This window comes from Gallinula chloropus, assembly GCF_964237585.1.
Source record: "Gallinula chloropus genome assembly, chromosome: 13".
In the NCBI taxonomy this organism is placed as follows: Eukaryota; Metazoa; Chordata; class Aves; order Gruiformes; family Rallidae; genus Gallinula; species Gallinula chloropus.
In genome coordinates this window covers 15,181,560-15,202,302 of record NC_140098.1, presented here as the reverse complement: position 1 = coordinate 15,202,302, position 20,743 = coordinate 15,181,560, and the positions used below count along the sequence as shown (strand labels likewise).

At 39.1% G+C, this 20,743-nt stretch overlaps 1 protein-coding gene across 2 annotated transcripts in view; it reads left to right on the top strand.

Annotated features, from left to right (window-relative positions):
* Nucleotides 1-563: 563 nt before the first annotated feature.
* The window catches only part of BANP (BTG3 associated nuclear protein), a 137,561-nt gene continuing 117,381 nt past the window's right edge, over nucleotides 564-20,743 (top strand). For both annotated transcript variants that reach the window (XM_084270337.1, XM_084270336.1), the window contains exons 1-3: nucleotides 564-663; nucleotides 2,290-2,384; nucleotides 3,636-3,835. In XM_084270337.1, the coding sequence (XP_084126463.1) occupies nucleotides 594-663; nucleotides 2,290-2,384; nucleotides 3,636-3,835 (365 nt within the window). In that variant the 5' untranslated portion in view covers nucleotides 564-593. The remainder of the gene's footprint in view (nucleotides 664-2,289; nucleotides 2,385-3,635; nucleotides 3,836-20,743) is intronic.

The following is a 20,743-nucleotide window of genomic DNA, read 5'->3' as shown; positions in this document are numbered from 1 at the left end:
TAACTGCAGATCCAGTGTGGCTTGGGAGCTTCCTGTGCTTTTGCAACATCAAGACTAAATGCTGAAGTCTCATCACTTCCAAGAGCTAAGCACTAATTTGTAAATTAAAGCCCTGCAATTCAGGAATGATCTTGTTATGCTCTTAAAACTTCTATAATATATAAAAAAACAATTTTAAAGAGAGAATTATTTTAAATTTCATACTCATGAGCTGCCAGATCACCTGAAGCTGAACACTCTCTTTGTCCATTGGGAAAGTATAGAAAGGTGAATCAGAATGGAAAGCCTGAGCTCTTGTCTCAGTCCTAGCACAGAAAGATTACTCCTAGAGGTGATGCAGGTAGTTCAATCCCTGGCTCTTTGAGGCTGTGGAATAAAGTAGCAGTTGGTACCACTGTTGTAGGTGGGTCACTTCTAGGAACTGCATCTCTTTTTACAGAGGAAGAAATGAAAACTAAATACAGTGTTGATATATCAAGTGTATCTGTATTAATGCTCTTTTTGCTGCTGTTTTTCAGGATTGCATGACTTGTAAAATTACTTATTTGGGGGCCTGCAGTGGAGTTTGACTGGATATTGCTGCCTGGTTCTGAATGATGTCAGAACAGGATTTGTCAGATGTTGTTCAGATTGCTGTTGAAGACTTGACTCCGGATCACCCAGGTACAGTAGAGATGGTGTGAAAAACATCACTTAGAGTATTACCCATTAAGAAGGTGGAAATCCCTGTTAAGCTTTTCTTACACACACAGAGCAAGGCCACTGATGGCTTTCTGAGCTGCTTGTTAAGACTGCATACAAACCTTTCAACGGGTTAATTTTTATAGCTTCAGTACCCTCTACACCAGATGATTATTTTAAATTGTACTTTTCTTTTAAAGGCTTTATTGCCTGCTTTTGGTGGGGGTTTTTTTGTTTGCTGAAGTAGACAAGTGTTGAAAACTTTGAATGAAATATGGCCTGCAATCTTTTGGTTTTTTTTTCTCCAGGCCAAATACATGTTTAAGGCTTTCAGGAACTATCACCCAGCTATTACAGATTGCTGTACTTGTAGAATAGTTTCTCTCATACGTTATTAACATTCTTTTTGTGTACAACTAAATTATATTAAAGTTGAAGAACACTTCTGGAAGCAAATACTTGCAGTATCCCTTGCTTAAAACTTGTCCCACTGAAAGGAAATGCATTGAGACCAACTTGAGCCATGGCTCTAAGTAAGAGCAGTAACTACAGTCATGGAAAACAGAAACACCTATCAAAATAGGTTTTTCCTGATGTAGGATGAAAAAGTTACTTAAGAAATGTTCCCAAAAAGCTGGAGAAGAATCATAGAATACCAGACTGGGCTGGGTTGGAAGGGACCCCAAGGATCACAGAGCTCCAGCCCCCTGCCACAGGCAGGGCCACCAGCCTCCAGGCCTGGAGCTACACAAGGCTGCCCAGGGCCCCAGCCAACGTGGCCTTGAACACCCCCAGGGATGGGGCACCTACCCCCTCTCTGGGCAGCCCCTTCCAGCCCCTCACCACTCTCCTGGGAAAGAACTTGAAAAAGCTGGGCCCTGTCCTAGCCGAGCTGGTAACATGGTGTTTGGGATTGGCACCTCTGGTATGGTCAGCCTTGAACGAGTCTTCCTTAGCTCAGTTTGGAGAAGGAACGTGAACCTGCTGTGGCCTCAGGTGATGCTCTGAGGCTGTTCAGGACTCTACCTCTGGATTTTACCAGCCAGGCCTTTCAGTTCTGAAGTTCCTTTTTGTTACTGTTTCCTTCCAAGCCTGTACCTCCAAACCACAGGCTGTCCGAACCCCTAGGTCTGTGTATGTGTGTGTTTACTTTGGAAAGCTTGCAGGATTTTGTGCTTCTATTCCAGGGAAAAATAAACTGCTGCTACACTGAGTAGTGGGTGAACTTCACGAGTACTTTCTATGTTTTTATATAAACATCAGGGCTCAGAAGCCTGTAGAACCTGTCAAAAGCAGAACAGCTAATGTGGCAGCTCTGCTACTTCATGGCAAGCTCCTAATAAAAAAATCCAAGGTGATGCTTGAGTGTTACATCCTCCCTGCCTTTGAAGCACTTGCACTTGAAGTCTTGCACTTGGAGAAATGATTTTGTTTGAGAAGCAGTAAACCAGTGTCATATGTTTCAGGAAAAAAAACCCCAAATCAATGTAAAAATCCCCAGAATGTGTTAATGAAATACCTGATTTTTTTAATCGCTTTAGTGCATTTTTAATCTGTGCCTTCTCCTCTGGTATTATAAACTCTGCCAGTGCTTATTTTTCTTTGCAGTTGTGTTGGAGAATCATGAAGTGACAGATGATGATGTAGAACCTGCTCTGAAACGTCAGCGTATAGAAATTAACTGCCAGGATCCCTCTATTAAGGTTATGATAATGCCTTTGTTTTATTCATAATACCAATTAAGTTAGCTTTCTTGAGGAAATGATATTAAAGGAATTTAAAATAAGCTGTTTATACATAAATCTGGAATTATTCATAGCCTTCCTGTGAATGTGTTTTTCATCTTTGTGCATGGCTTTTAAAACTGGGTGCAAGAATGTCATATGTGATGTAAAATGTCATCAGAATTAATTCCAGTGACTCAAACAGAGCTATTGTCACCTTTTTGATAAAGTGCAAGAAGTTGACCTAAAAGATAAGCTTGAGCATGTATTTTTATTGCAATATGTAGATACTTTCAGCATGTTTTTAAATGACTATTTTAAGCTAACAACGTTCTCCTAAGAGTTGAGCTGTGTTTGGTACAGGCTCAGTAGCTCAGGCTTTTTGGTACTCGCAGGTCTTTCCTGCTGTTCTCACTAGTGTGCTTTAAGTACTGGTTTTGTCTTGGAGCATAAGGATACGAATAGTATTTTACTGCCACACATGTTAAATAGTATTCTGTATTTTCAAAACGGTCCTAGAACAGAAGCTCTGTATTGGAAGAGCTGAAGGGGGAGCAGCACTGTACATCAGCTTCATTAAGTGTGTAAATGGTAAGGGAGGGCCACCAGATGGCACAGTTGCTGTTTGCAAGGGAGAGCCTGTGTAACATTACCCATTAGTGGCCTGTTTTTCCCCAGGGGCACCGACTAGAATATGCTTTCCCCTGAATACATTTGGTTAGGAAAACAGATTTTATTTATGTGCTGCTCCTGATTTGTTGTTCAGGAGAAAACTTAACTGAGCAGCTTTAATTGTCTCTGAGGTTTCTTGTGTTGCTATAATTTTCACTGTAATCATCTGTATCTCTCATTTTCTGCAGGAAAACTCTTATTTAACTTTATCCAGGAGGATGCATTCATAGATTTATAATCCTTTTGTTTTTACGTGTAGCCAATGAAAAGCTTTGGCAAGTCACTTGAAATGATCGTGCGGTCTGTGAAATCGTACGAACTAAGTGCTTAGGTGAAAATGTGTTGGGCTGGGATGCTTTTGGCTTCTAAATAAAGATCTGGAAGAATTTGAGAATGCTAAAATGCTCCTGGATCTCATCAGTTTTTGTACGTGGCTGAATTTTGTCCTTTACAGTTGTTTCCCTGTCACATTTATCTGGAGCTTCCTTACGTGCGTGTCGCTGAAGATAAATGCCCGAGTCTTTAAAACCAGTTTCTTTTCCCTTCTCCCCTTTCTAGTCATTCCTGTATTCCATTAATCAGACAATATGCCTGCGGTTGGATAGCATTGAGGCAAAGTTGCTGGCACTGGAGGCCACCTGTAAATCACTGGAAGAGAAGTTGGATCTTGTCATGAACAAACAGCACAGCCCCATCCAAGTCCCCATGGTGGCAGGTTCTCCTCTTGGCGCTACGCAGACGTGCAATAAAGTACGATGGTAAGAAAAGAACAGATTACTCATCAGTGTGCTTTTTAAAGCAACCTAAATCCATTTCTTTGGCATTTTGCTCTGCAGCTTTCTGCATGGCTGTCGAGAGCTTGGTGTGCTGTTTGTGAACATAGAATTAATTTATCTTGAAGGTAATTTTTGTACCAGTTTCACGATGTTACTTAGAACGAGACGCTGGTCCTTGGACAGTTTGCAACTATTTCCACATTTCAGTTTGACTTAAACCAGACTGATTCATCCATCCTCTGGAAAAGTCTCATCAGCTATTTCAGGCAGGATTTTTAGACTCACTTTACTTTTATTTATGTGGCTATTTTGAGTTAATGAGTTCATTTTTCTAATTGCTTCTCATTTTACCTTTATTCACCAAAAATAAATGGTTTGTTTTATGGGATTGTTTTTTCTAGAGACTCTTGCTAGAATAATGTCTCTGCTCATTTTGCTCTTAGAAGTTGGACATAGAAAATTCTTAAATAATCTTATCCATGCTGGGGGAAGAGCAGGTCTGACCTGTGGTACCTTTATGTATGAGTTGCCCAATATGGTTTTAAATATCTAAATTTTGATATGCTTGCTATTTTACCTTGGGCTGGATTCGATCCAGAGAAACATGCTTATCAAAATACTGCCTTGTCCAACAAACTCTTCTTACCTCATTCCTATTTTTACAGTTAAAAGAACTTAATGCTACTCTCAGTAGTTTGTTTTTAGTCTCCCTTGTGAAGCTGTATAGGCGACTTCCATATGTCATACAATTCTAGACCTTTTCGACCTTCTGATCTCTTTTTATGGCTCTCTCTGAACTTTATCAATATCTGAAAATTATTGTGAATGTGTTTTTGGTTTGTTATACTCAGTGCAATGTTTCAGGTGCACCACTCTGCAGTTCTAGGGAAAAAGAAGTAGTTTCTTGCTATATGTTGTAGGACTCATCCATGTGAGCGAAGGAAGTAAAAACCCAACCCCTGAAGCACCACAGACGTTACCCTTTTCCTGCTAAGCCACGACTTGCTCCTTGCTCTATGTTGTTTTCCTTTCAGTACTATTTTTATAATAGCTATTGTTAGATGAAAAAAATGTATCTCAAGGTCATAATCACATTTTGCTGTGCTGTCTTTCACTTCATGTGTTTATGAAACAGGGTAAAGTATACAATTGCTACTGTGAAGGTTCAGAGACTGAGATTTTACCTGAGGGATGCTCTGCTCACAGCTCTACCTGGTGTGTGAGGCAGACTGTTACCTCAGTTGTTCATTAAGCTTGATTACCTCTGATGAATCTAGGTTAATCTTTTTAAACTATACCCTACCTGTATTTAAAAATCTAAGGTGATACAGAACCAGAAGTGTTTCTTGATCTGTTTTAAAAGTTCCAGTGTCCTATTTATTTTCAGTGCAAACTTGAGTACCTTGTGGTCCTGTTGCTGTAGTATTCACCTGGCCAGGTAGGACCAGTTGATGTCCTCAGACTTTTCCAGAGCAACTTTCCATTTCACATGTCCAGATGCAGCGTTTGGGGCCCCAGTTTTTAGAATTCCTTCACTGGTCTTTGTTCTTGTGCTGTTGATAAACATCCTGACTGTTTGACATCTTCCTTTTTCCTCTTTCATTTTGCTTTAAGATAGATGCTGTGTCTACATTAACCGATGCTGGTCTGAAGACCGAAGAGGTCAATCATTACTAAATAAAGCACATGGAATAATAGATAATAGAGCAAGTAACTAGAATATTGTACCAGTGTTTTCACTAAATACTCCTGATCAATAATTATTTCTCAAGGAACTGTCTTTAAATCTATTATTTTCTGTCATTATATTGGAAATCTTCAAGTTCTTGTGCATAAGCTGAACTTACTGCAGTTTGTGCACAAAAAACTTCAAAAACATTTTCAGAAATGCATGGGCCCTCTGGGAGTCTATTAGCTCATGTTCTGTGAATGCTTTCCTCTGTAAATTGTACTGTTTCGAGTTTCTTAGGGGATTTCTCAGACCTGAGGCTTTGTTTTTTTTAATCTCTGTAGCCGTCAGGAATCTGTCCTGTGTGTTAATGGTGAGCTTGGTGTTTAATCTGTTGGCTTGGGTGTACAGATTTATGATGACAGCTTCTCAGACAGTCTGGACATAATTTAGCTAAAAGTCTTGAAGACTCTAAGATGCTCTGCCCCAAATATTTGTATGAAGTTGGACATTATCAAATGCATCTTGCCACTGGAGCACTGAGGGCTTTTTGTTCTTTTAGCAGCCTGTGGCCTACATGACTCCAAAGAAAGTAGGGTTGTGTTGGCATGTGTTTTATTGGGCAGTTCCACAGTGATGGAACGTTGCACTGAATTCCCTCTCTCTCATTCATAAAAACCCTTTATCACTTGTTGATTATTTCCAATTAAAACCTGCATGAACTGTTCCGTTGTATCAACTCTACTGCTCCCCCTTCCCCTACCATTGCAGATGGTAGTGGAGAGCTGCCAGCAAGAGCTGGTATTTTGGGTCGTTATTTTCAGATTCTGCATCTGAATGAGATTCTTCAACCTCCTTCATGTTCTCCAGTGCAGTAACACCAGCTTTGCCACTCTAGTTAACAAAAGCCTGTCAACCAGATGGTGCTACAGTGCCAGTAAAGCAGACTCTTGTTCTTTTTTTCAGTAAATACCTTCAGGGTTTTTTTTTCTCTCTCTCTGAATAGTGAATTTTGTTTACAGTTTTTTTTCTGGTAATTTGGTTTCTTGTGTTAGTTTAGTGCAGATTCAACATAATCATAATCTGTTTTACAGCAGCATGCACAGTAAAGTGTATGAACTGTGCATTATAAATCCCCACAGTTTAACTGCTTTGTCCTCTTTGTACTTCTAAAATTAAATTAATTCCCAAGATGTGTCAGTTTGAAGCCAGCTTTGGTCATCATGTGAAGAAAACAAGGATAGCTCAGACAGAGGAGCTTTCTTCTGTGTCATCTTGTGGTAGAATGGTGTAGTTATGGTGTAGCAGGTAAATTCCCAGTTACACACTCTGGCCTGCCTTGACTCTGATGTGGGATGCTGTGCACTGTACCCAGCCTGCTTAAAGATGGAGTGATAGAGTAGAACCTGTCTGTACAGCTGCATTGGGGAGCCTGGAGCCTCATGTTGTAATGGTTGTCAGATCTACATTCAATAAGTAGTTGTCTTTACTAGTAAACTTCACACACTGATTCATTGGGATAACTCATACATTTTTGTGCCAAACTGTTGTTTCCCAGTTTTAAAAATTCATATTAGGGAAATGAAGCAGAAGTTTTCAAAGGGACTTGCAATAAATCAGGAACCACCCGACATTATTAGCTCCCAGAACAGAAATGCAGTGTGTTTTAGAGTCTCACTCTATGTCTCTCTATTAAACACATGAGGAATGGGATGTGTGGAAATCTTCCAGCATCCTTTTCTGAGGATGTGATTTTTGAGGGCTTGCTGATGGTTTCTCTGAAAACAACAAACTGTTGAATTCAGAAATGATGGTGCTCTCCACTGCTCTTGATGCTTTGTGTTAAGTAAAGCTTCCTGAAAGCTGGATTGGGTTCTCAGTTCTTTAATTCTTACTATCTGCTCTGAGCTGCTTTTATGGAACTTTTGTTGTATACTAGCTAATTGCAGTGCAGATAAGAAAATAAAGAGTACATGGTGCTATGTAATAATTTGTATGAACAGTTAAGATACAGAAGAACAATAGGGTAACTTTTAGATCTCCAAGTCAAAAGTTGAAGCTAAAACTGACAGGAGAGAACTTCTTCTGCAAGGCAATCACTCTGAGTTGGAGAGTTGGAAACTCTTTTGGTGAAAACTGCAAAAGACCACAACCAGTATGGACAGGCTGGTAGCTGTTGTGTTTCAATAGGTCACTGGTGAAAAGCAGAACTAAGCAGTGTAGTTCCACATAGGTTTTTGTTCTGCATCCTCCACCTCTTCACTGGAGAAGCCTTGTGTTTCCTGTGTGGTCCATGATGCTCTCTGCTGCAGGATGCTGAAACCTCCCATGACAGCAGGATACAGTGGCTGCTGGAGCTACTGTGGTGAGGTGATGGACAAGACCTTTCTAACTTTGTTACTGGGGTCTAGCATTTGGGCTTATCCTTACCCCAGCCACAGGCTTTAACAGGAGTTTCATATCTCTGACCTCCTTATTTTTCTCAGGTTTGGTCATGAGAGGGCAATTAGATGAGATTGGAGAAACTGCAGGATGTTAAAATCATTGGAGAGGGAATTGAAGAGTTTCAGGAAGTGTTTTCTCAGTGTTTAGTGGCAGCTGCTTAAAAATACGTGGTGGTCAAGATTACTTACAAAGACACAGTTAGTACAGTTTTGAAAATTCCTTTCTTGGAAGAAAAGCTGTCAGAAGGCTTCTGAACTAATAGAATGGATGGCAAAAATCCTGACAGTGCACAAAGCCATGTTGAGCTATATGGAGCCTAAAAGGAGCCAAGAACAGTAGCAAAATAACGTAATAAATTAGCGAGGGGACTACGTGTATTGTCCTGGTGTTCTGAGCTTTGTCTGCCTTTGTGCAGCCTTAGTACAGCCCTGCTTTTCCATCCAGGACATGATTGTCTCTCTTCCCCTGGCTGCAACACTTCCTGGCAGTATGGCTATTAAAACCCTCTTAATTCCTTTCTTTATGAGGTACCACGCTGGTCAAAAATTCCAGTAGCTGCTGAACGTTTCTTGGACAGGAGAATTGGTGTGATGCCTGATGGGCTGTCAGTGTGGCAGCCTCAAATGATAAGTTTGAAATTTAGCATGTGCCCAGGTCTTGAGATTTATTAATTGATGAACACACAGTGTGACCAGAATCTTTTATCCATGCTTTAAAGAAAATACTTCATCTGAAAGATTCCAGCCCAGAAACGGTGTTATTTTTGTCAGTGTCTTTCCATTAATCATTTTGCTGTGTGGGTAAAGCCCAAATATAAATGGTTAAGGTTGATTGCTTCAGATAACACAGGAATTTGTTTTGGTTTCACAGAACTCTCCATCATCTGTTTTTATGTGTATTTTCTGCAAATGTCACATTGTACAATTCTGCTCTGTTAGTTGGGAAATTTTTCTTGGGCAAATGGAGGTAATTGAGAGCAGTTTTAAAAATGCATTAATTTTGGAGAGGAGTTAAAACATAAATTGATGTTTCCTTTGTACTTAATGAGTGTTTCTGCAATAGAAATGCATATGTAAGTGTAGTTTTCCTTTTTGTTCAGGTCTTTTCTTTGTGCCTTTGCTATGGTAAAGTTGAAATACAGACTGCATACATCTGATTCTTCACCATGTGCATTTGTGGCTGACCAATTAATGATGCTGTGGAGATAGAATTGCATATATTTCTGTCTATAACGGGCACTGGAGAGTTAAATGGACCTGCAGAGTTTAATGCATCCAGTTACTGTGCAAAACCTAACACAGTATCCTTGAACAAGCTTTGTTAGTGGGTCAGACATCAGCTTGGTACAGTGGAGCTGCTTCAGATGGTCTCATCTGTGGTTAATTGGGGCGCTGGTAGGTTCCATCAGCTGGTTTCAGAGAACAGCCTTTGTTATATCTTAAGGTAGAAAGCAGGTTTTTTTACAAGCAAAAGAAGGTTTGATGCATTTCTGTACTGGATGTGATGTATACAAACTTGCATTATTTCTGTAGATGTAGATCATTGATATGCTTTCAAGTTGAATCATCAGGATGTGACAGGTTTTGAAGAAGGGGATTTATTCAATCTCCCTGCGGTGTGCCAGTTGGCAAGCCTTTCAGCTCTGGATTTCCCAAGTTCCAGAGCTGTTTCTGGTGTGGGATTGTTTCTGTGCTTACAAGTGGTTGTGTAGTTAAATAATGTGAAATTGAAAACTGAGAGGATTCTAAATGAATTTGTGAAGTGGGGTGACATGGGGCGGCAAGAATGATAAGGTGACAGTTCTAGATTTATCAAAGCCATTGATGCTCCTGCATGAAGCCTTTAGGTAACAAAACCAAACAAAATATAATCAAGGTATTGGCATAACCCCCCAACATAGCTGTAATGCCAATTTTTATGAATATATATTTTCAGTGAGTTACCCCTTGAACATGATTTATATAAAGGAAACAAAAATAAAAACACTATTCAGCACCTGATAATAATGATTTTTATGGATTATAATAAACTATCCTGCTATGCTAATCCCAGTTTTTAAAAAGAACAGTAGTTCTTCATTTCTTATCTCTAAATAGTAGCAGCTGAGTCTCTGGAGTATAGAGTTAAGGGCTTTCCCTCATTTGCTGCAATTGATACTGTAACTCATTAGGTGATGTAAACAGCTATTCAAGTTTAATTCATGGCTTTTTAAATTCAAGGATAAATTCATTAACATTGTAAACTTTTGAGATTGTCCCTGTCTTTAACTGAAGCTCTGACCTGACTGTCCCTTCTGGAAGTACAACCTCTTTGGGGCTGAGGACCTTCAATTTGCAGGAGGACTTATTTTCTTTCCTTTAGTAGTCAGTTTGAGTGTTACAGCATCCTGAAAAATGGTTTATTTTCAAGTTGCAGGTACACTGCTCTGCCTGCTGTGAGCCTGGTCTCATGCACTGAACTCTAGGCTTGAAACAATATTTCTCTGGAAGCAGATTCAGTCCTTGAGACAGCTGAGCTGTCAGCTTGGTGGAAGATGTAAAATTAAACGGTGTTTTGGGGGGGGTGAGAGGGGCTGGAGTGGTACAGATCATGTCTTGAGAATTCAGTCAGCAATTTGGGGTGTTAACCAGAATGCAATATAAAGGTTTTATTTGGAGATGCTTTGGAGTTGCTCAGGTTTCCAGAAGTTCTTCTCACACACTATAAGCAAGGTGGGTTTATTTCTCCTCCTGTATATCTGGGGTGGAGCCTTTCCCTAGAGCCTCAGCCAGTTTGGAGTGCCAACCACCAAGTCTGGGAGTGGCTGACACAAACACATGAACTTTTGTCATTGTTCTGGACCAGACCCAGTGGTATCAATAAATTAAGGACTTTTCCCTCTCACTTTCTGTCATCAGTCAAGGATACTGTATGCAAACATTTAAATTCCCAGTTCCAAGTGTTGTGTCTGTAGCTTGAGCCAGCAGGAGGTCTGTTTAAATGGAACAGGTTTGTTTCATGAACAAGTGGTGGTGATGGTGCTGTCCTGGTGTGAATAGCCCTTTCATGCAAGTCCAGCCTGTTTATGTCTGGGCATGGAAGGGGTTGAAGGAAAAGGCACAATTGTCCATGACCTGTTTTCAGCAGGGTCCTTTCGGGTGCACCCACAGTGAAGGAACAGAGTCAACATGAACAAGATGTAAAGATTGTAGTTAACACTTCATGGCCTTAGAGGATTTTAATCCTTTTATAAGTTTAAAAACTTTGCTGAGACGCTCCAGGTTTTTAAAGAGCATGTAAGTCTAATATAAAATTTGGATATATTGATAAAAAATGTCTGTTAAATGCTAGTTTGCCTCAGGGAGTCAGAATTTGAACTGCCATTCGTATTTTCATTGACTGGTCTTCAGTGCTGTTACTTTTCTTGTCTTTTGAGACCTCTCTTTTCAGTTCTACTGTCTGCCATTGTCTTTTAATTTTATGTTTTTTAAATCCCTGCTGCAGAGCAGGTGATAAAGGGGTTTTACACATCCATTCCTGTATAAGCACACACACAGGCCCACGTGCTCTATCACCTTCTAACACCAGCAAGTGATCAATGGTATTTTCAGTCTGGGATCATTGTTGTGGCTTGAACTATGAAACAAGTAGATGGATGAAAAATCTGAATACCTTCTTGAGGTGTATTAGGCACCTTTACCTGAGATTCTGGTTCTGTCTTGCATTAAAAAATTCAGTTTGTGAAACTAAAGTAATCAAAATTCTGTAATTAGATGTCAGCCCCTCTTTCTTTTTCCATGGCTGCAGTGTTAGTTTCTTTGGCTCCAGTATGGAAAAAAAACCCCAACCCCCTGAACAAAACACCACAACTTGCCATCTTTGGAAAACATTGTTGTGATTTTCAAGGAATCAGTTTCCTAATTTGTTACAAGAACTTGTCAGCCTCAACGTCCTGAGATGGATTCTGGTCCCTCATAGCCATGAGTAATAAGTCATCCTTTTATTTTCCCTGGATTGAAACATGCATTTCATGTAGAAGTACCTGCTGGGAATTAAGTGGGCTTCCATGATACATTATATTTAGGATCAATACAACTTCTTTATTGAAAATAGTTGAAGAACTCCCATGCTTTTGACTTTTATCATTACTTGCTGTGTCCTGTGAGATCTACAGCAGCAGTGCTGCAAACAGCAGTAACTCTTGCTTTGGCCATTTATGCTGGAGACTTAGATATTTTGAAATTAAGCTTGCCCTGTTTATCTGGAGAGTTTTGTAACAGACCATGAGTTTGAGAAGATTTACATTAACTCCCTTCACTGCTGGGAGTTGAAACTCACGCAGGACTAAGGAGAAATGGCATCTTGGATTTAGGAAGCTTGTACAGCAGTGTTCTCATTGGAATTTTGCATTCCATTATTGTTGCACTAAGATATTGAGGAGCCAAGTGTTTAGTAATTTCTTGTTGGGATTTGATAAATTCAGAAACAACATATAACTTCCAGATAGCATTTAGGTTGGGAGTATAAGGTCAGTTAGGGAATTAAAATAACAATTTAATACCAACATTTCATCTGTCTTTTGGAGAGTTCAATAATTTGTGCATGTATGGGATGGAACTTAATCTATACAATTTTTCAAACTGACCAAGATTTGAACTGTGTTGATTCATTCTCCCAAGTCCAATTTTTCTCAAGTTAATGGTTTCTGATGAAATATTGCATGTAATAGTCCAGTGATTCAGATGAGCAAGTAAGAGCTGATAAATTATCCCTGAGAAATGGATATGAAATGTGTGGGTTGGACTTTTTTGGTGGTGACAGTGTTTAAAATTTGCCTGTGAGGCTTAAAACACTAACAATAATCCTTTAGAAATAGATAATTTTTGAATTCTTAAATATAATCCTAGCTAAGATTTTCAGCAATATACACTGAAAATTGTAGATAATAAACTACCTTCAAATTCTACACAAAGACTTCAGTCTTGCAGATGTATTACAAGGCTTTATAGCTTCCTGTATGCCAGGTAATCACACACTAAGTTTTCCTGGGTGTTACTCTCAGCCCATGACAAACGTGAAATCCTTTACATTGGGAGGTTTAAAGCATCAGAAGTAATTTGTGCCACTGCATGTGGGCAAAACGTTTGTTTAATCCCACTTAGCCAGCACACAGGAACTTTGTTCTGTGTCAGAGACCTTAGTGAATCCTTTTATTTTCATGTTGTAAAGAAAAACCTTGAAAGTTATGGTACCAAACCCATAAATGGAGCTGTGTGAAGTCCCCTGTGGGGCAGTATATTGCTGTTCAGAATGGTAAGCTGGGAAATGAGAGAACCAACTGCACACAGAATGTGCCTCTTGTGCCAAGGCATTTTGGAAACCAGCATCCTTTAATTGTAAGGACATCTGAGAATGAGAGAGAGGGGCATACATGGGGATCCAGAGGGCTTTGAGTTTTATACATGGATTAGGGGGACATTTACTAGTGTAATTAGTGTCTAAGAACACTGAAAACCAGCTATAGTAGCATCACAATGTGGGTTAACCTGCCCCTTTGCCAAATCCCATAAGGTCACACTGGATGAGTTTTGGGGAAAACAGAGCATCTACTTTAATTCTGTGGTTCCAGGAGCACAGCTGGCTGTTGCTTTCAAGAAGTACACGTGAAGGGTGCCTGACTTGAGATGTGGTTCAGGATAAATGCCTTCTCGTGGCTCGTAGTTTTCCCTTTTCCTAAATAAAGAGCTGAAAAGAATTACTGTGTTTAATGGAAGTGGACAGTTTTTACCTCATGAATGTTGTAAAATGGATGAAAATGATTAAGATTATGTTTTAGTGAAATTCTAAAAATCTTAGGATATTTGAAACAGTACACTTAGTATATTTGAAGCATTACTTACTATATATTTTAAGAAGTGATTTATCAACCCTGTAATAAACAGAAGGGGGCAGAAAAGCCTCATGTATTCCTTTAGATTCCAGTTTGAGGATTTAAATCTTAACGGTACAGTCTCTGGAGATGCTTGGGAGTTTGAAAATCCATTATTAAGAATACTCCCTCCCTGGAAACCTCTGTAAGCTTGAAGTATATAATTCTGAAAGTACAACCAAATGAATGAATGAGGGGAGCAGCTACTCAGTTTGTCGTTCAAGGGGATGAGTTTTTAATCTTCCTTTGGAGGTGACAGGAATTTAAGTTGTGTTTCAAAATGATTTGCATACGAGTTGACTCCAGGTTAAAGTACCTGTAATACTATTGTTAAAAGTTGCAAGAACATCTGGCTACTACTTATAGAAGATAATAGATAGCTGTATAGTTTTAAAAGAAGAAACTTCCCATGCCCTTGCAGAATCCTAGTTTTACTTTGAGCGAGGTGAAGAAGAGGTATAGATGGATTTGGAGCTTCAAAAGGATGAAGCAGCTGAACATCGAGCAAGGTCTCAGCAAGGTTGGTGAGATGGCAAAGAGCCAGTCTTCCATCTGCTGGATTTGGCAGCAGATGCTATTTAACTGATACATTTCCAGACGTAAAAACACACACTGTTTGGAATCTGAATGTCTTTCCAAACAGATTTTTTCCTTTTTGTGGAACTGTACATTTCTGCATATCTTTAGCTCAGTCTCTTTGTTCCATATTGAAGGGTGGAGTATGAGACAGGAAATCTGCTCCTAATAACTTGAAAAATTATATTCCTTGTGAAAAGTGATGTTTCTTTAACATCCCTTTAGGGTAGGTGGAAATTAAAGATTCAGTACCAGCGCTCAGAGTCGCAGCATCCTTGGCCTTCTTATTAAAACGTGGGTGATGGCAAGTGTACATAACTGGTTGGGTAATTATGGAAAGCAAGAGCAGCAGATACACATGATGGAAATTATTTACAAACTGGCTCTGAGGGCTGTGTGTTTAGGTTTCTGCAAACAGAACTCAGTGTTGTATTTATTTGCAGTTCGTTATCTGGTGACCATCGAGGCTTCAGTTGCTGTCACTCACATCCTAAAAGCCAGTTTATAATGCTGCTGCCTCCCCCCCCAAGCTGCTAGTGCCACATAAGTCAGACCTATGCTCATGTCAGATGTTAGAATTTATAATAAAATTTGGAAGATCAATCCAGAAGTAGCTGACTGTATAACAAAGGATCATACCCTACATTGTTTGAACTTGATTTTTGGATCATAAAATATGCATGCTTTTTCATAGCTTATAAAAGTTGGGGGGCTTAGTATCCTGTTTGTGACATAGCTTCCCTGAACTAATGGGTCTGATTTTTTTTTTTTTTCTTGAGTGTTCTGGTGTTTTGGATGGATGGGCAAGTTTTTGGTTCTTCACAGCAGTTTCTGTCTTTTCCTCTCTAAATAACCCCTCTAAAAAACCTTGCTAAGACCTCTCTCTTCTGTTGCATTTTTGTTAGTATTTCAGGAGTTTTCTATAACTTATGTGGGTGAATTTTTTGTCTCTACATTTATTTTGTCTTTAGGGATAGAACATTTTAATATTGGTGTTTGGTATTTTGATTATAAAATATCTACTAGATAAATTTTTATTTGCTGCTTTTGAGTATTTGAAGTTGCAGCCAAAAAGTGCTCTTGGGTCTGCAGTGTGTACCTAGCACAGGTGGTGTCGTAGATCAGGGATGTATTTACTAAGTAAAAGGAGCATTTTGCTACAGTATTAAACCTCAACAATCTCCTTTTTATAAGTCTAATAATCTGCACTTCTGTAACCAACCTTGATAAATTATTGATGTGCCTTTGTGTTATCTTTTGCCAGCCTTTCTACTCCTAACGGGCACGGGAGGTTATTGAAGGAGTTCTTGTATTTAGAGAGTCCTGAAATTATTCTAGATACTGGGCTGAATTTCTGAAGGTATTTGTGTGTTAACTTAAGCATGTACCTCTGTTTTTAATCAGCTAAAAGCTTATTCTTACTTTCTTTTATTGTGTTTTTTTTGCTCCTGTGTTCCTGTCAGTTCCAGATCTTTACTTCTGTTTCATACAGTGTTTTCTAAACATGTAACGCTTTCTATTTTAGCATTAAGGCTGCAGTAGATCATTTCATTCATCCTAATTGTGTTCAAGATCAGTCAAGCCCACATCCCTTGTTATGGAAAACGACTGTTCTTCTCTTACAGATCAGCCTTGAACACAATCTCCAGCAGTGCTGCTACTTATCTGTTTGAATTTCTTTCTGTACTGTCTGAAAAAAACCCCAGTGTGTTTGCTGTTGTATTTCCATGAGTCCATATATTTTTAAAGAGCCTTGTGTAACCTGTCACACACACCCTGTCCTTTTCTGGTCTAATAGAAGGCTAATAATTAATGCCTTTTCTGTTAACAGGGATTTTCAGTCCTAGCTATGTCCCTTGCTCGTGGCTTGGACATACTGGATTTCAGTTGCTGTTGTGTATCTGCTCAGGCCAAAAGGTTCTTTGGAGACTGTTAGAATTTTTACATAGATTTAGTTGTGTTTCAAAGAAGATAAATGGCTTTTGTTGGTTGTTGTATTTTTGGGGGGTTTTAATGGTATGAAATCACTTGTGCACACATATAGGTCTAAAATCCCTGAAGTAACAAGCTTGACTTTTTAAGCAGGAGGTTTTTTAGGTCACTTGTAGCATTTTCTGGCTGTTGACTAGTTGGTGAACTAGCTGGAAATGGGTCTCCTTGTTTGTAAATGATTGCACTGAGTTGTAGGAGTGTTTATTGCTTTTCTCAGAGCAATCCACGACAAATTTTAACAGCTTTTAAAACTGGCTGATGAAATTGGTCTTCAAGACAATAATTCATGGCTATCAGATTGTCAGCCAATTCAGAGACTCTCTGTGTAGGTAAGGCTGGGTACAATAAACACTAAATAGATCTATTGTGTAGCTTGGAAGATTTCTGGCCCTTACTTGAGCTGAACATTCGATGCTAAATGTTCTTAAACAGTATGTTTTAATAAATGCTGCATTTTCTTTATTATAAATTCATCTCAGCTTTCAGATCCATGAATCTCTCTCCAGTGATGGCTGGTGTACTTTGGCTTGTCTTTTTACAGACCTAATCATTAGTGCTATCTTGATGATGTCTGCTTTTATGGGGTGTTCCAGATGCAAAGAATCCAGAGAGAGTTTTCAATGACTGAACTCTTACTGAAAACGATGGATGTCACTGCTGCTTTTCTGTCAGCTGGCTCTTAGGTGAATTCACAGTTTAGAGCCATACAAACTTTCAACTGTTAAAGTGCCCATGCAGCTCTGCCCTGCAGCAAGTGTCCCACTGGTCATCTTCATGGGGAATGATTTGGTTGTTGGCAAGTGTGTTCATTTTTGGGGCATAAATCCAATGTAATGATGTATGTGCTTTGCTGGGTTGTGGTGGTGTTCATGTATACTGTGGTGTAGGTTCAGAAGTCAGTTTTCTCATTCCTGTTTGGATAGGGGATCTTAACTGTTTGTGCAGAAGGCAAAGGAAGCAGGTGGTCATCAAGAGGAAGCAGCATTTTAGCATTATCTTCCTAACAGTGATGAAAGGACCTGAAGAGTGGCTGCTCTTACAGATCAGCACAAGTGTTAGTGAAAGATAAAGGAGGAAAACACTGCATTTCTAAATTGGTATTTTTCTATATCATTTCAAAAACATTTAATTTACTTCATGGTAGGGCTAATTGTAATATTCTTCCAGAGCCCCCACACATCCACTCAAGTCTCAGGTTAGTCCCCAGCAGTAAACTGGAAAATAGGAGAGTTTGAGGGCTCTTTCCCAAACTTCCTGTCCTTAATGCTGTGTTTGGCTAGAGACATTTAGTGTAATCAGTCTGCCAGCAGCAACTCCAACTCCACTTCCTGATCTCCTCTCTTTCTGTATCTCCTCCTAATATGTATGCCAGAGGAAGATGAGGAGGAGATCCTTGGGAGCCCTGCCTTCCAGATAAGCAGCACGCACTGTGTGGGTGTTGTAGTGACCGTTGTAGTGACCGTAGTGTGTAGTGCAGACAGGAAACAGCACGTGGTGAGCTGGGGCCGTCTGTGGGCTGAGCTGGAGCCTCTGGGCTCTTATTTACCTATTTGCAGATGTTCACATGGACAAAGTGGGTTTAGAAATGAGTGAAGAGATGACTCTCCTCTCTCTCTCTTCTTTAACTGGTTGAGCACCACTATAACTGTTCCATTAACCAGTCTGTATTTGTGTGTCCAGGAATACAAGGAAAATAACCTCTTGTCTGAAAATTTCAGTCTGAGTTTTTCCACAAGTAATTTTCATCCATTTGGAGAAAGGACTTTGATCTCCTACCTTGTGGAAGGTAGAAATATCAGTTAGCTCCTTTTGCTTTGTTTTTCTCTCTACGTGAAATCCTCATATGGGAAGAGGAGGAGATGATGGTCCTGGTATTGCCAAAAGTTCTTTTATGTCTGTGTGATCGACAGGTTATTGGCAATGAAAAACTAACAGTTAAGACTAATGATCATATCTATGACTCACACGTTTTCCATACTGAAAATTACTGTTGGCAGCGATTTTCTTATGCAAAATATAGAATGTCCTTTATATTGAAAAATCCAGCCCGAGGCTAAATATGCATGCTTGAAAATCATTATCTGGTGTCTTTATGGTTTCTAGAAGTATTTTCACCTGCCATTTAACAGATTATTTGGTAAAGATGGATTTAAAAAAATATCCCCAAATATAATACTATCTGTAGGTTGCATGCATTTCAAACTTTGTACTAAATCCTGTCCAAGAATAGGCAAATTGCAGAACCAGCCTCTCCAAGTTCCAGTGCTTATGGGGAAAGGAATATGTGAACAGGAATGGAAAGTACTGAAGCCTATGCAAAAACACTAAAGCACTCCTGACCCCTCTTAATATTTTCTTTCCATCTTGGTGAGTGTAATACTGGCAGCACGCGTAGAAAGAGTTGCTTCATTTGGGATCTGAGTGAATATCAGGAGCTTTCCTCCTTTTTTGTGGTTTTTGGTTTTTTTCTGTATTTTAGTAGGTAAGTAATGATTAAAGTTGATTCATCTTTGAGACATTCAGACTGAAAGAGGCAAAATTAGAAGAATCCAATATGAGGATACCCTGGGCTGTGAGAAGTTTTAATGACTTCCTCTGATGGATGTTGTCAGCCCGGCCCAATATTTTGACTTTACATCAAATTCTTTATTTAATTTCATGTATATTCAGCATATTTCTTGTTGTGTCCCTAACATAAATAAATAAATCTGAAAAGAGGGAATAGGGCAGCTCCCAGGGATGTTACCAGGAAGCACATTCCCATATCTGAAGCGAATCTTGTGGGTATCTGTCCTGTGCACACATTGGAGTCCCAGGCAATCTTGTGAAACTCTCCTTTTTGTAGCATAACAGTGCCTTTCTGTATTTGTATTAATTTCTTTTTCTCACAGATCAGTACCTGCTCAAGTTTCACAGCATCAGCTCTGAAAACTTCCTCCCTTGTGATGCCTTTTTGTCAGAATTTGTCAGCAAATTAACCTACAAGAACAAGGACCAGAATTGTAGTTTCTTGGTTAACGCTATAATGGTGTTGTGAGTGGAAAGGTGACCTCATCCTCCTCACACAGACTGCTGCTGAAAGCATCCTTCTTCTGGAGTTATGTGTTAAAACATAAGAAATTCCTTCTCCTTTAAGTCTGAAAAAGAATTGAGTGAGTTTTACTGGAGGCTTTGTGTTAGTAGAGAGGACAGAATAATCTTTTATTCCTGATAATAGACAAAACCACTTCAGTTATTTTCAAACTAGCTGTAGAGTTCCTACTCAGACAGGTTAATTGCTAGGAAAAGTTAATTAGTGGCTGCAGTTTGTTGTGCTGTGTTGAACACTTCCAAACACTCCTGGGATTCTGTGATTTTTAGCTGTTTGCTGTGTAACTTGATTTTTCTCTCCAAACTGCATTCATTGATTCTTTGATTGTAAAGATACAGCTTGATGACAGTTCATTTCCAAGTGTAAAACATTTGTTGGACAATTTGGCAGTTGTTGTGGCTGATACAGAGGTTTTCCTTGTGTATGTGGTATCTGGTTTTGCTTTTGTGTATGGCCAGGAAAATACATGTCAGGAAAACGGTGTGTTTAGTTAGCTCCTCCCAAAACAACTGTGAAGGTAGATTTTTAAAAAATTTTTTTTCCTGCTGATAATTTACTCTAATAACTGGGAAAAGTTAATTCTCAGAGCCAGAGTTTTCATGGGTGTTTGCATAGGGATAAATTTGAAAACAGAAGTTTATGCATTAAAGCAAGGAGGCTTGAATATTCACTGATGCATTGAGGAGGGGATAGATCTGTGCTGCTGGGTTGCACAAGAAGTATTTTTCCTTAATCCAAATTTGCTTAAACTAGTTATATGCCACCTGTCTCACTCTGTAGATCATTCTCCTTAAAAATATATATTATTAAAAAAAGCTTTCCCCCAACCTCTTCAGTGTTTTATGTCCATTTTTAGTGCTAAGATTAATTTTCAAATATGAACTTAATAGGAATAAAATCCCAAGGACTTTATCAATGTAATTTTATTGCATTTATCTCCACAGCTGAAATTAATTATTCAGAGTGTTCATTAAAAATAAGCTTTGGTAAGTGAGGTTTAAACAGGCGTTGAGCAGCGATTGCAAGAAAGATGGTGATAAAGAACAGTGTCTAAAAGGAAGTGTAAAATTCTTGAAGGTTTTAAACTGCCCTGTAAAAACTCCAAATGTAATGATTGGGACAATTTGGGAAATAAAATAAGAACACTTAATGCTGCCAGACTGGGGTGGCTGCCAACGTTGCCATGGATGGGTATTTTATGAAGTATTT